At 33.2% G+C, this 14612-nt stretch overlaps 3 protein-coding genes across 3 annotated transcripts; 1 reads left to right on the forward strand and 2 right to left on the reverse strand.

The window, feature by feature from the left end:
- The first annotated feature begins 567 nt into the window (after positions 1 to 567).
- On the forward strand, positions 568 to 3818 carry LOC125209072 (clathrin interactor EPSIN 1-like). The gene is made up of 11 exons (XM_048108670.1): positions 568 to 702; positions 803 to 854; positions 904 to 983; positions 1100 to 1178; positions 1325 to 1408; positions 1542 to 1687; positions 1792 to 1992; positions 2190 to 2332; positions 2623 to 2813; positions 2982 to 3366; positions 3593 to 3818. Exons 1-11 carry the CDS (start codon positions 662 to 664, stop codon positions 3811 to 3813), a joined length of 1623 nt encoding a protein of 540 aa, XP_047964627.1. The 5' UTR covers positions 568 to 661; the 3' UTR covers positions 3814 to 3818.
- A 108-nt stretch (positions 3819 to 3926) lies between these two features.
- Positions 3927 to 8134, reverse strand: LOC125214784 (piRNA biogenesis protein EXD1-like). Its single transcript, XM_048115940.1, has 8 exons — positions 8063 to 8134; positions 7174 to 7310; positions 6472 to 6603; positions 6329 to 6379; positions 5891 to 5987; positions 5329 to 5375; positions 4394 to 4610; positions 3927 to 4075 (listed from the first exon to the last, which is right to left on the reverse strand). Exons 1-8 carry the CDS (start codon positions 8103 to 8105, stop codon positions 3927 to 3929), a joined length of 873 nt encoding a protein of 290 aa, XP_047971897.1. The 5' UTR covers positions 8106 to 8134.
- Positions 8135 to 9351: 1217 nt separating this feature from the next.
- LOC125215593 (profilin-4) lies at positions 9352 to 10798 on the reverse strand. The gene is made up of 3 exons (XM_048117052.1): positions 10630 to 10798; positions 9812 to 9949; positions 9352 to 9593 (listed from the first exon to the last, which is right to left on the reverse strand). Exons 1-3 carry the CDS (start codon positions 10750 to 10752, stop codon positions 9459 to 9461), a joined length of 396 nt encoding a protein of 131 aa, XP_047973009.1. The 5' UTR covers positions 10753 to 10798; the 3' UTR covers positions 9352 to 9458.
- Between the last annotated feature and the right edge of the window lie 3814 nt (positions 10799 to 14612).

A 14612-nucleotide genomic window follows, 5' to 3' on the forward strand; every position in this document is an offset into this window, starting at 1 on the left:
AAAAAAATTTCTTGAAAATTTTAAAGTGTGAGATGAATGTCTCATGCATGGTGAATGAGAAAAAAAGTGATTATTGCATTTTTTGCAAACATTTGGTTAGTTATACTTATACAGTAGTGCTACATTACTAGTGGAAAATCGAATTGATACAGTCGGAAATTGGGAATTCGAAATTTGAGTAATTCCATTAAATATCAAAATTAAGATCCAATTTATTATGTGTGATGTTTTTAATAAAATCTAGGGATATTGGGCTGAGTTGATAAGAAATCAATTAGCAATAGGAGTAAAATATTTTGCTAAAATCTTACTTAAAATGGAAAATTTAACCGAACAATTTTATAAATTGTCTGTATTTAATAATGTTATAATTCAATTTTGTTTTTCAAAACTAGAAGTTAACTTCTTTGTTCATTCCGTCTCACAATTGAAGCATTTTTACTTTTTAGCACGAAATTTTAAAAAATAAATATTACTCCATATTGAAGATAAAGAAAAATATGAGAAAAAATAAATGAAAAAAAAGAGAAAATGAAGTACTATGAAAACCAATAAAATAACTAAATAAGGGACAAATTAGTTCAATCGATCTGTTCAATACACAGATCTCGTCGAATTGAAGAATTCGATCTGTACATATCGTATTCCAGCAGATCCAGCCATGGATTTCATGAAGGTTTTTGATCAAACTGTCCGTGAAATGTATGTGGTTTCATTTCTCGATATTACGATTCAATCAAGTATTTAGTGAAGTTATGCTGTAGAAGGATGCATCAGTCAATTTGTTTGCGTTCCAATGCAGAAAGAGGGAGGTGAATCTGAAGGTGTTGAAGGTTCCAGAGATGGAGCAAAAGGTAACGCTAATAGTTGTTCAAGTGATTTCCGCCGTTTCTTTTATTTTAGGTTCTGGATGCTACGGATGATGAACCTTGGGGTCCTCATGGCACAGTGTTGGCGGAAATTGCACAAGCAACAAAAAAATTGTATTTTCTATTATTTTCATTCACAAAATTTCCAGAAGTTGGCTATTTTTATTCTTTGCTTTAAATTTCCTCACCCATTTGCTTTCATTCCTCTCATCTGTTGGCACGTTGTGCAGCACCGAATGTCAGATGGTAATGAATGTCCTATGGACAAGATTGACCGAGACCGGCAAGAATTGGCGTTTGGTCTACAAGGTACCAACATCAAATTCTGTCCAGGCCAAAATAAATAAGCATCTTATATTTGCTCTTTTCTTTTACTTTGTTATGTGGACTTTTCACTTCGTACTTATTTGCTTTGAAATATATTGAGGATTAACTTCTTAATTTTCCTGTGCTAGTCGTTGACCGTCATAGAGTATCTGGTGGGACATGGATCCGAGCGTGCTGTTGATGACATAATAGAACATACTTTTAAGATATCTGTATGTATCTTCAGCTCAGTATTCACCAACTCTTGTGCACATACCAAAACATCTAGAAGGCTATTGGCTGATAGATGTTTTAAGTTGTATCTCTATATGATTCTTTTATTCCTCACTTCGTTTTACGTTCCAGTCTCTGGCCAGTTTTGAGTATGTGGAGCCAAGTGGAAAGGATGTCGGGATCAACGTGAGAAAAAAAGCAGAAACTATTGTGGCTCTTCTGAATAATAAGGACAAAATGCAGGAAGTTAGGAATAAAGCTGCTGCAAATCGTGATAAGTAAGTTTATGATTGAGGTCTAATTTCTTGTTTTATTGCTTCTATATTGTTTTCCCAATCCTGCTGTTTTTTGGTGATGCATGAACTTTTTCATTGCTTTCTAGGTATGTTGGACTTTCGTCATCTGGAATAACATTCAAATCGGGTGCAGCGTCATTCAGCTCTAGCTCTAATAGTGATCGATATGGAGGTTTTGGTAACACAAAAGATAAAGAATCATTTAATGTTGGCTATAAGGACGAATATGGTGAAGATAAATATGAAACAATCACTAATTCGAAAAAAAAGTCATCTCGTAATGGCAGGTTTGTGTTGTTTATATATAGCTGTGCAAAAAGGATCTTCATTCGATATACTACTATATAATGGGATTATATTTTGCACAAACTCCTTGGTCACTGACTTCTGCACCCTGGGTTTCATAAGTTTGAAATTTAGTCATTGCTCATTTTGCTTAATAGGGCTCTTGCTTTCTTTTCTCTGAATTCCATGATTATTGCAGCACAGCTGAAGACTCTCGGGCCTCTGGTGCATCAAAAACCAGCAAGCCAGATGAATATGTTTCAGCTTCTTCACAAAATACATCTTCAAACACATATGATGAAGATTTTGATGATTTTGATCCCCGAGGGACGGCAGGTGCTAGTAAGTATGATACTTCTCCTCCACATTCACAGTTTCACTTGAATATGGGACTAAAGAATGGATTTATATGTGTGCTAACTCGCTAACCTCCACACTTCTGATATTGAACTTAGTCACCTTGGATATATTCACTGAATTATATCACTATGATACTAAGCTAACTAGTCAGGCTGGTTCTTATCACTATTTATGCATGACTTATTTCGCCTGCCTTGAGAAAGTTATGATGTTTCTAGTACAGGTATTACACGTAAGTCTATTATTTATAAGTGTTGTTTGCTGTTTAGCAGAACCGTCTTCTGGAAGCCAACAAGTTGATCTTTTCGGGCAAGATCTTATTGGTGACTTCTTGGATGCCCCGGTATCTGTTTCAACAGATAAGCCTACTTCATTAGACAATGTTCCATCGGAGGTTGATTTATTTGCTGATGCTGCTTTTGTATCAGCCACTCCTCAACCAGCTGCAGAGAAAAACCCTCAGGTAAAGCTATCATATCATGTCAGCGAAGGGCAATGCGCCTTTGTAATTTTGCTCAGGGTTCACTTGTCACAGTTTTACATGGATTACACTATTTATTGCATTTTTCTAATCTTGAAAATGCTAAAATCGTCACCAAGCTGATTAACCTTGTTCTGGGCCTTTCTGCAGTTTGATGTTGATCTATTTGCCTCTCCACCAGCCCCTACTCCTGCTATTTCTGCACCAATGGATTTTTTCGCTGCTCCTGCTCCAGCTTCCCATATTGACAGCAGAGTTTCAAAATCTGATGGAACGAGCAACATTTCCGATCCATTCGCTAATGTTCCAATGAACAATTTTGATGGCTCTGACCCTTTCGGTGCATTCTCCTCTCATACAGATCCTTCACCAGTTGTATCTAACCAGAGTTCTTCTAGTCAAGGAAGCAATGGAAACACGAATGGAGCTTCTCCTGAAACCTATGCTCCTCCACCCAAGAAAGAATTTCAAGTCAAATCCGGAATATGGGCAGATTCGCTGAGCCGTGGATTAATTGACCTAAATATAACTGCACGTAAGTACTACTTTACGACACAATTGAATTTAGAGTTTCTATATCAAACTCCCGATAATATATACTTGAACTAAGTGATGACCGTTTCACTCTTGACTTCTGGATTCTGTATATATATAGGCATATAGCTGATTTTTTGTTTTGTATACTCGACCCGAATTAATTGAAAAATGCAGAATTTGGAAATTCATGTGATTAGTTATTGATGGTGTTGTTTGTATTGCAGCTACAAAGGTTAACCTAGCAGGTGTCGGCATCGTTGGTGGGTTGAGTGATCCATCACAAGAGAAAGACATGGGAGGTTTGCCTTCATTTTACATGGGCAGACCAATGGGTGGGGGACCTATGCTCGGTAAATCTGGGCCCACATCGACATCCACAAATGATGACTTCTTCTCAAGCCTAAGCAGCAGCCAACACAGCCAATTCGGAAGTTTCCAGAAATGAGTTATTTTTCAATAATAAGGAAGGATGAAATCGAACCCAAGTTTCACCCGAACAAGAGAGGTAAGCATTTACAAAAATATGAGCGACTAGTTTCTTTTTATTTCACAGCTAAGTTAATTGGCATTTGCATACCTGCATCCTTCCTTTATTGCCAATATATTAGCTCCTCGTCTCCCGATTACGAATCCCATCTTTCCTGGTGGAACATCAAGAACAGATAGTGTTTCTTCTTCTGGAGCTTGGTTACCAGCAACCAGAGTAGCTGCAGTATTGAAGAAGCAAGTATAAGATCATATACAAGTGTCTTCTCATATATACACATATTTTATAATTATTTGGCCAGATCATCATCAAACAAACACAAATTCAAAAATCTATCACCAGCTACATGAGCAATTTTGACCTAAAGTTACACGCCATGCTGCTCACTTATGACTCAACTTAAAATGACATTTCGACTTCAAGACCTAAAGCAATGCAGCAAAAAATTGTTACTCAACCATCATAAGGTGTTATCAACCCATCTATAACTGTTTGAGATAAAGAAAAAGAAGCTTCCATGGTATCAGATGATATAAACCTGGAACAGTAGGCAGTGCTGGCCAATCTGCAAAATTATTATTGTTGATGCAGAAACAGCGGCAATAAAGTGCACCACGAACAGCAAGAAACCACAAGGACCTCTCAGTTAACTTCTCCACCATCTTATGGTAGATAAACAGAAGAAAGCGAACATCATCTGCTGCTGCACGGACCATTAATTCAGACAATGGCCGATGCGCCCAGAACTTGGGATCCTGGAATAAAAACAAGCTATCAAGAATCTGGCTACCGACAAAAGCTTTACATTGAACTACTGCAGAGGGAGAATTTTCAAATATTTAAGTGTAAAACCAGCGGAAGTTGGGTAAATGCAAAGACTATAAGGCAAAAGTTATAAGCTGTAGTTCTGAAGATTTTCAGGTAGTGCAATGAAGTGCATATTTTGGAAATAAAAAGAAACCACCATTGGCACTCTGCATCAAACAAAAAAAAAAAAGATAAATAAATGCATTAGGTGGAGCTCTATATATGCTTGGTAAAGTAGTTTTATACTTTAGTGCAAAGGATTTTCAGATGCATGTGATATACCACCAACTCAGCCAATTAAATGTAATGCAGATACATGAACAGCATTTTTTAGTTCCATTTTAAGTTAATCAACTATATACTACTCCCTTCGTCCCACTTTAGCAGTCCCGGTTGACCATTTTTAGGTGTCCCACTTTAGGAGTCCCGGTTGGAATATTTCATAAATGGTAATAGGTCACACATTCCCCTAACCTTTTTCCACTCACATTTTATTATAAAACTAATATACTGTATAAAAGTAGGACCCACATTCGATTATCTTTTTTCACCAACTTTCCTTTACATTTCTTAAAACCCGTGCTGAACTCAAATGGGACTCCTAAAGTGGGACGAAGGGAGTAAAAAACAAGCACTACCAGAAGAAAAAATGAAAAAAAAACGAACCTGCCTCAAGAAAACACGAACTTCTTCCTTCTCAACATATGATATGCCTGTGTCAAATTCGTCTCATTAACATTAAACAATATACAAAAAGAAAGATAAATGGCACTCAATAAAAGGTCCAAAAATAGCTAGCTAAAACCAGCTCAAATATAGCATGAAGAAATAGATAAAGGCATGCTGTATGAATATTAAGAAAAACAAGATGAAGCTTATACAGATCGGATTGAAAAAATTTAACCCAACTAACAGGAACCAAAATTGGAAAGGGAGATTTGATATTTAATGGCTACTCTGGTTTCATCATAAATTACTAATATCATCCAGTTTATCTTTTTTGAATGCATTCTTAGAAGATATACACATAACTTATCTTATTCACCTCATTCATAAATAGTGATAATGAACTAATGAAGTGGAGTATTAAAGTTTTTCTTTAAAATGATTACACAACATATTTTCACAGAACAAATACCTGACTAAATTTTGCAACAGGTGATTCACACCTAATATATTCCAGTTCAGAAAGTGTAAAATGATAAACAGTGTAGAACAAATCAATTACCTCCATATTGGGGGTCAGCAAGCAGGCGAACAAATGATATGTGGTCATCTTGCAGTCTTTTCTGCCCTTCTTGCTCCTTAATCAAAGAATATGCAATCTGCTTGTGAATAAAAGGATAAGAATAGGTTGGTCATTGAAATCTAGCAATCGAAAGAAGGACTACAGAATTACATAAGTTATATAAGGCAGCGAACAAAGCACAATTGCTATGATAACGTGACACTGCTTTTCAATTCAATTCGCTTGCAAGAAGAATGCTGCCCATGCAAGCATGTAAACAGACACACATCATCAAGATTTTTCAGTGGATATTGACTCCAAGAAGCTGAGATGTAATGAAACCAATATAGCTACTTAAGAAATAGAAGGGCGATAATCGTCATTATCGACATCATATCAATTAGTTTTCTGATATCAACAACAAAGGGAAGTGCATACCTGGGTGTCCACAACATTATGCAACTTAATGCCGAACTGAAAGTATAAAGCCTGCAACATATGGAAGGACATATGAAAGAATTATGTAATATTTTGGGGTACATGAAGATGTAAGGGAGTGACAAATGCAATCACCAAGAGACCTCACTATCTCGTTTGCAGTCATGGATAACTTTTGTGATGTAACTAGACTCAAGTGCAGGCTTACAGGCTTGCACAAGTGACTCTTCACCCTGAATGGCATCAACAAGGTATATTGCATTTGGAAAAGCGAGCTGCATAATTAAATTCTATTAGATTACATAAGCCTCACTTGCAAGCTCTGGCAGCGAAATAGCATAGAGAATAAAGTTTCTCTAACAACAGCATTTCCTAAGATGTCAAGAAAAACCTCTTGACATTATTACTATATCAGTATAAGAAACTAGCTTAAAAAAATTAGAGTCCTTTATTTGTTTAGAAGGCAGATCAAGGATCCCAATAGTCAAGCCGTAATCATTTAAAAACCAGTGTTAAATTTGCATTGCTTTCAGAAGCATGAACCAACGACGTGGTATGATCACTTAGTCAAAGGTTTTGCTTATCTTTTCTTTCCTTTCAAAGTATTTACAGCTAGTTAACAGAATAAAATGAGAAGAAAACCAGCATGCATCAATTAAACTAGTTCTATGACTAGATCACATGTATTAACTAGGTTGAAATCAGGAAATGTCACTCGCGCATATAAATTTACTGTTCAGTTGACAAAGGATCAAAGTATTATGGAAATTACCTATTAAGAGTCAGATGTATTCTTTTTTTTTTCAACTATAAACACATCACTTTTAAAAGATTAAAGCAAGAACCTGCATGATACAAAGCGTCCCCTGCCGACAAAGATCTGCCCCCTCACAATCGAAGCCTATGACCACTTCTTTCTCAGGTGAAGGGTTCAGGAATTCTTCCGGAAGCTGAGATGCCTTGGTAACAATATGGATAGGAACTGAAGGCAAACATGCTTCATTGTCTAAGACTTTGTCAGCTGTTAAAAATGAGAGCGGAGGCACTTCTAAAAAGAAAATCAGGTGATTTAGAAGTTTTTGCTGGAATAACTTGCTCATATTGGCAGCATGTTACGCATTTACAAAAAACAAGCCACTATCTCGTCAAACTCTTACCTCCTACTATTTCAAACTAAGATAGCAATTAATGGATCGAACATAAATCCAAAAGACCACACAAAATACAACCGAGCTTCTGCTCTTCAACAACATCATTATTTTATATCGGATCAAACATTTATGCTTCTACTCTTCCAATAAATGAGCAACCCGCTCTATATTATGAAATAGTAATATTTTCAATAATTTCAATTCCTTCCAACAGCCACGCAACACTTCCGCTTCTATTAACAACGCCTAATCCAAATTCCACAAAATCATCGGTCGTCAACAACAATCCATGGTGATTACGAGAAGCAGAAGCTCAAATGATCCAAACGCACTAAAACCTCTAATCAATACGACTAAACATCACTTCTCCCGATCAAATAAAACGCCTAAATATTTTAATGAAAAATGAACTGAACTTCGCCATTAGCTCCACAAATTCAGCGCATTAATCAGATATCACCGATTTCATACAAGCGATAAACAACCGGTGAAATCAATGCAAATGCATGTAAAAATTAACTACGAGGATCAATTCAAATTAAACACAAATATTATCTGGAAAAATTGGAAAAAGGAAATTCACCTGAGTCCGGGAGAGGAGTGTGGGTCTTGGCTAGGGACGCCATGTCAGTAGTTTGGAGATTCCATATGGATTCAGCTCAATTTATATAAACACACTTTATATCGCCTACGGTACCTTGCGTCCGGTTCTGTACAGTTCATAATATAACGCTTTATAATATGGTGTTCATTAAAATTGTTTTGATGGATTTAAAAAGTATATTTTTAAAACCCAATCAAAGAAATATATGACCCAAGAAATAAAATTAGAGTCGTATCTGATTTCTGATATTTTTATTGGACGTAGTATTTATTTTATTTTTTGAATATCATAATTTTTCAGCTCATTTTATAGTTTAATTCACTTTAGAAGTAGCCTACTGATTATTAAAATGGATGCATTTACTATTTAGTGTTTGGTAGCTCTAACTTTCAAAATTATTGCTATATTATTTCCTTCAGTAGGGAAACCCTTTCACTGACTTAATGGTTCTCATATGAATAATTTATTAACTTTTATTTTATTATTTCTTTAGTTTTTTGTATATTTTAAATAAGGTTGCACAATTGTATATACATTAGTAAAATGAAAATAATAATATAATGGGCCTTATAATAAAACTATTCTTGGGCTTATCATAATGGGCCTGACCCATTACTGCAGAGAGAGGAAAGAGTAAAACCGCGGTAATCTCTCTCTTTACGAGTAATAAAACCGTTTCTCTCTCTGAAGCCGTTATTAAGTTACTATTTTACTGCAGCTGTAACAACATATTGCAACAGAAAATATAATCGTCTCTCTTTAAACCGCGGTAATCTTTTTCTCTACGCTGTAACCCTGTTGCTAGATTCTAGAAACTTCTAAATTTGAGTAAATAGGGATGAATTTGTTTATTTATTTTTTACTTTATATTTCTGGTCGTAGTTGAATTATTAGAATAGGAAAATAAAATGTAATTACATTCTATTTTTCTATTCTAATATTAATCAATGATGTTGTTGTTGGCAATGGATGTGATTTAGTTCACTGAATTTCAAATGAGATCTTAGTGATTAGTGAAAATAGTGATTTAGATTTTGAATATTTTTTCAAATTTTGTCATTTGTGTGTTTAACACTAAAATGAGTATAATTTGTTTATTAATTGTATGTATCTATAATTCGATTTTACGATTCATAGGTAAATATGAATGACTTGTAAATGAAAGATTTTGTGATATACCATATATAAGTCCAGTATCAAGGATTATAATATTTTCACATGTATAATCATTTTGAACCAATAAATGTAAGGGAAAAACCAACACAACAAATCCTCAACAGGATCCCGGGATAAAATAATATTCGAAGTACTTGTAACACACCAATGAAACAGAGAAAAATAATGTAGCATGTCGAAAATCAGAGTAATTTAGAACTTAGAGGCCCTGTTCGATGAGATAATCGCCGATCCTCTCAACCACCACATTGCACTGCCCCGGCGTCATCGGCTCGTCATATATCCCGATCAGCAACGCCTGATTCGTCTTCTTCACCGTGATTCCACCAGCACCCTAACCAATAGGAATATAGTAGTTTAAAGAAAACTAAACCAAAAACATATACATTTATCATAAGTAGTAGTGCATCATTGTTGAGAGATTTTTGTCAAAGTGTTCATCTAATTAATGTAACATATGTTGTCTATATATATTAATTATATACACATGGAGTATTCTATATTTATAAGAGAGATGGTGATATTTTGATTGACAATAGTAAAAAAGATTACCTTCTTTCCTCTTATTACAGCTCCTGGTTCTCCTTGTATAACCATATATTTAATGCCACCAATGTGTAGTCCTGTTGGAGCAAGTTTTCCTGGTTCTTCAAAATCTTCCATGATTGCAGCTATTTCTTCTACTTTAAACTGCAATTAATTCCATCATAGAAAATAATTTAAATAAAATAATACTCCTATGTCAATTTCTCTTTAGAAATTTTGATACTTTAGATTGTTAGGTTTCTATCATCCATTTTAATCCTCACATCCTTACTTCACATAAGTCAAAATTTCAATCAACCAAATCAGCATCCATTTCTAAATCATCCATTTCTCATTATTATACACATATCTAACAAATGCCCCTAAAAATAAAATGAAATATATATTTTCCTATTACAATTTATACTATTGTTTTTCTTATTTTGATCTGCCTACAAAATTAGTCCTCACCTAGAGTTGTTAGTAGTTTCACCCTCTAAGCTAACAAAAATAACTATTTTTCTCTTCAAATCTTTAATTTTACAAAATTTACATATAAATTTGTGTTGATTAATTTTTTTTTTGGTGACGGTATCTTATTTTACTAATTTTACATCAATACACGTGTTAACAAAGAATCCAAAATTATCGAGAACCGATCTATAACTCTAGCTATAACTATCCCGACTTCTCATTGATAGGTCGCGAGTTCGAATCACCACTTATTCAATCCACAAACACTCACTACTACTTCCCAACAAGTCAAGATGTCAATCAATTAAATAAATCCATTTCTCACTATTTTCATTTTTCAAGTAACAACATCAAATAAATCTAGAAAAAACCTGAGGGAAAGTGGCGCTTTGAGCCCAAACGACGCCGTCGTGGCCGATGATAGCCGCCGAAGTGAGATGATTCCCGTCGATCTCACACATCAAGTGATCGTCAACATAGCTCTGCCACGACATCTCTGCTTCGAAAAAAAAAAAAAAAATTATTTTGATTTTGCTCTTGCTGTAATGAGCTTGCAATTTTCCTTAAATATTTATAGGGAGTTTAGGAAAGTCGCGTGGAGTTTAAGCTGATTCGTGGCGCCACAGTTGTTGATGCTTTTTTAGAATTGGTTGCTGCCATACTGCTTCTTCATAGCGTGACAGCCTTACATTTACAAATTATTCCCACTACATTCCTAAATGGGATAATACTCCAAAATTAAAGTGGTATCTAAAATAAATTTAAAGTTGACATCATCATTAGGAGGAGAGAACTTTGCTTTTGCTTATACTCCGTATTTATTTATTTTAATTTATTCTATATGCAATTTTCCTATCGAATAATATACTCCCTCCGTCCCCGATTAAGAGTCACACTTTGACCGGGCACGAATTTTAAGAAATGTAAAGAAAAGTTGATTGAAAAAGTTAGTGGAATGTGAAACCCATTTTTTTTATATTGGTTTTATAATAAAATGTGAGTGAATTGAGTTAGTGAAATGTGGGACCTACTTACTATTTATGGTAAAAATGAAGTGCGACTCTTAATTGAGGACAGACCAAAATGGAAAAGTGTGACTCTTAATCGGGGACGGAGGGAATAATTGGAACCCATTTTGTTACTTAAATCACAATTTTTCGTTAATTTAGTGTTAATCTTTATAATTATTAAAATTGAATTGTAAAATTAAAAGATAGTACTATGACAGTATTGTTTTTGGAAAAATAATCATTCTATTTTGGATATGGATTAAAATGATGTATCCGATATCATGATTTTGTGTTATTAGTTTGATTTTTAACGACAATAATGAAAATTTTAAAACTTATTCGTTTTGAAAAAATATGAGACTAATAAGAAGTTAATAAAAAGTGTTTCGCATATCAAGTTATATAGATTATTTTGTAGATCAAATTATGTAAATTATTTGGTAGATGAGATTATAAATTTCGTAGTATATTTTATATGACTTCATACAAAATATAGATTAAATTTCGTAGTAAATTTCGTATTTATATAGATTAAATTTATAATTTTAGCGGATTGAAAAGAATTTATAATGTATTACTACTATATTATTTGAGTTGTGGCCTAATTTTAATTTTTAATTTTTCATATTCTAAAAAAATTCATCCCCTAAAAGTAGAAATTTTTATTTTTAGGAAATTTCTTAATTTCTCTTTAATAGGTGTGAGTGCGACCCATTTTTTATTAACACATTTTTCTATTTACCTCTCTTCTTTTATCAATTTTGTATCAAAATTCGTATCGTTTCAAATATTTTTATTTTTAGGGAAAATTGAGTACTTATTGAAAAATTGAGTTAACCTTGCATATAATTATATTTCAAGCCCATTATTCAATTCTTATTAATGAAATTTAATTTGACAAATATATAGGATAGCAAATCGTATTCTTATTTTAAAAATTTACAAATAGAAAATGAGTAATAATTCGCTATCGATAAAAAAGACACTTCAATAAAATAAACTAAAATGTAGTAGTAGTATCGATCACTTTGGTTAAGTTTCTTCCTCGCACATAAAGTAATATACTCCATAAATTTATCATTGTTTGTCACACACCAATAAGACAGAGAAAATAATGTAGTTTGTCAAAAATGAGCATTTATTTAGAAATTAGTAGTCTTCTGCACTAGTTGATATAAGAGGCGACCCTCTTAACTATCTCATTGCACGACGTTAGAGTCATCGGCTCGTCGTATATCCCGACCAGCAGTGTCATACTCGTCTTCTTCACCACGATTCCACCGGTGCCCTAACAAATACTCCCTCGATCCGTTACATAGTAATATAGTCATTTTGCCATTTTGATACATTCCGTAGTAGTAGAGTCATTTTATTTTTTAGTAAAAGTCAGCACATTTTTCCTCATCTACTTTACTCTCTCTTACTTTTTCCTCTCTTCATCTCTCTACCTTTTTCATTTTCCACTATCTACTAACTTTATTGAAAATCCATTTCTTAACCTACGTGCAAAAAAAGTGTCTCAACAATGAAGGAATGAGTAGGGGTGGGTAGCTAAGGTATATCTTATCGAAACCATCATACCGTATACCTTACCGTAAATGCGGTATGCGAAAAAGTCATACCTTTACCTTACCAAAGTTTTTGGTATACCGAACTTCAGTATACCTTATTTTCGGTATGACGAATTTCCATACCGATATCATACCTCATTTTCGGTATATACCGTACCGAAGTTCGGTATACCTTACTTTTGCGGTATACCTGACTTTCAACATCAATTAAAATAGAAAATTAGAGTATTTAGAATATTATTTATATTTTATAATTTTAAAAATAAATTAAATATAATTTATTCATAATTATATTTATATTTCACAATAGATTTTATAATTTAAAAATATATAAAATATATTTTCTATATAATTGTGTTTATATTTTTGTGGTATATACCTTAGTTTATGGAATATACCTTAATTTACGGTATATACCAAATTTCGGTATGCAGCGGTATACCGCGGTATTTGAAAATTCATACCGTTACCTTACCGAAAGATTCCGGTAAGGTATCATACCGTACCAAAAGTCACGGTATACCAAAAATTCGGTATTTTTTTAGTACGATAAGGCCGGTATTTCGATATTTTTCTCCAGCCCTAGGAATGAGAGATGCAATTGTATTTGATGTAAAATTGCGATAATATAAAAAAAATAATAGTATTACCTTTTTTCCGTTTATTACATGTTCTTCTTCCACTTGTGTAACTTCATACTTAGTGCCACCAATGTGTAGGCAAGCCTTTTTTAACAAGTTTTTCTGGTTTCTCAAACGCCTTCATGATTTTAAACTATTTCTTTATCTTTAAACTGAATTTAATTCCATAAATCAAACAAAAGATCGTTGCATGCATGATTCAACTTTAAAATAAATTTAGTTCAATAAATCAAACAGACAATCATAGCATAATTTCCCACCTTCTAAAATAATTCAAATCAAGAAAATATGCCATTTAAATAACCTGAAAAATCAGGAAATTTACTAAAATTATAGTCTATCCAAGGATTTTCAAATTTCTATTGTAAAGATAATGAATTTTAATAACTTTCTCATTATTCCCATAAATTTTTTTTGTATAGAAATCGACTTGGCAAGGAAATTGCCACCGTTTAAAAAGATTGTCATATTTAAGAATGATTTTAAAATTTGTGAGAAATAGCATGATATGTTGGAAGTTAATTATTTCAGAGACTAATATCCCAATAAAATAATAGTCTTATATCGAAATCATCCAATTTAGTAACAAGGTGCGATGTCCTATAGATAAGTTTATCATTACTTATAAAATCTTTAAGAACAACAAAACCTAATAAATTTTTGTAAAAACCTAATCTTGAATCAATAAAAACGAAAGATAAAAGGGGAAAAACTACTAGCATGACAAATTATCAACTTAAATGACCAAGAAACTTATTATGATCGCATTATCAAAATAATGTAGTGCGTAAAACATGAGCGTTATTAGAAATTAAAAGCCTTCATTAATGAGTAAATTGGCAGTTCTCTCTAGTATCTCAAACAAACAATCATTGCATAATTCCACACCTTCCAAAGTAATTCAAATCAAGACATAATATGAACACATTAAGAATAAAATAATACTCCTATATGGAAATAATCTATTTAAATTACATGATAACCTGTAACTAACGTGCCAAATTATCGGAAAAAAACCATGAACATTGCTTGAATTTTAAAAATTCAGCAGTAAACACCATGAATTTTATTAACTTTCTCAATATTCCCATAACAAAATGTTCTAATATCCTGTAAATAATGGAATACTTTT

Source organism: Salvia hispanica, chromosome 3 (genome assembly GCF_023119035.1).
Source record: "Salvia hispanica cultivar TCC Black 2014 chromosome 3, UniMelb_Shisp_WGS_1.0, whole genome shotgun sequence".
NCBI lineage: Eukaryota > Viridiplantae > Streptophyta > Magnoliopsida > Lamiales > Lamiaceae > Salvia > Salvia hispanica.

Coding starts and splice junctions, on each gene's coding strand:
- LOC125215593 (XM_048117052.1), bottom strand. CDS start 10,752: ATGTCGTGGCAGAGCTATGTTGACGATCACTTGATGTGTGAGATCGAC. Junction 9,950..10,629: donor AAAGCGCCACTTTCCCTCAG/GTTTTTTCTAGA, acceptor AATTAATTGCAG/TTTAAAGTAGAAGAAATAGC. Junction 9,594..9,811: donor CTGTAATAAGAGGAAAGAAG/GTAATCTTTTTT, acceptor CCTATTGGTTAG/GGTGCTGGTGGAATCACGGT.
- LOC125209072 (XM_048108670.1), top strand. CDS start 662: ATGGATTTCATGAAGGTTTTTGATCAAACTGTCCGTGAAAT. Junction 1,409..1,541: donor AACATACTTTTAAGATATCT/GTATGTATCTTC, acceptor TTTACGTTCCAG/TCTCTGGCCAGTTTTGAGTA. Junction 2,333..2,622: donor CCGAGGGACGGCAGGTGCTA/GTAAGTATGATA, acceptor GCTGTTTAGCAG/AACCGTCTTCTGGAAGCCAA.
- LOC125214784 (XM_048115940.1), bottom strand. CDS start 8,105: ATGGCGTCCCTAGCCAAGACCCACACTCCTCTCCCGGACTCAG. Junction 7,311..8,062: donor CACTCCTCTCCCGGACTCAG/GTGAATTTCCTT, acceptor GTTTGCCTTCAG/TTCCTATCCATATTGTTACC. Junction 4,611..5,328: donor TTCGTGTTTTCTTGAGGCAG/GTTCGTTTTTTT, acceptor TTTTTATTCCAG/GATCCCAAGTTCTGGGCGCA.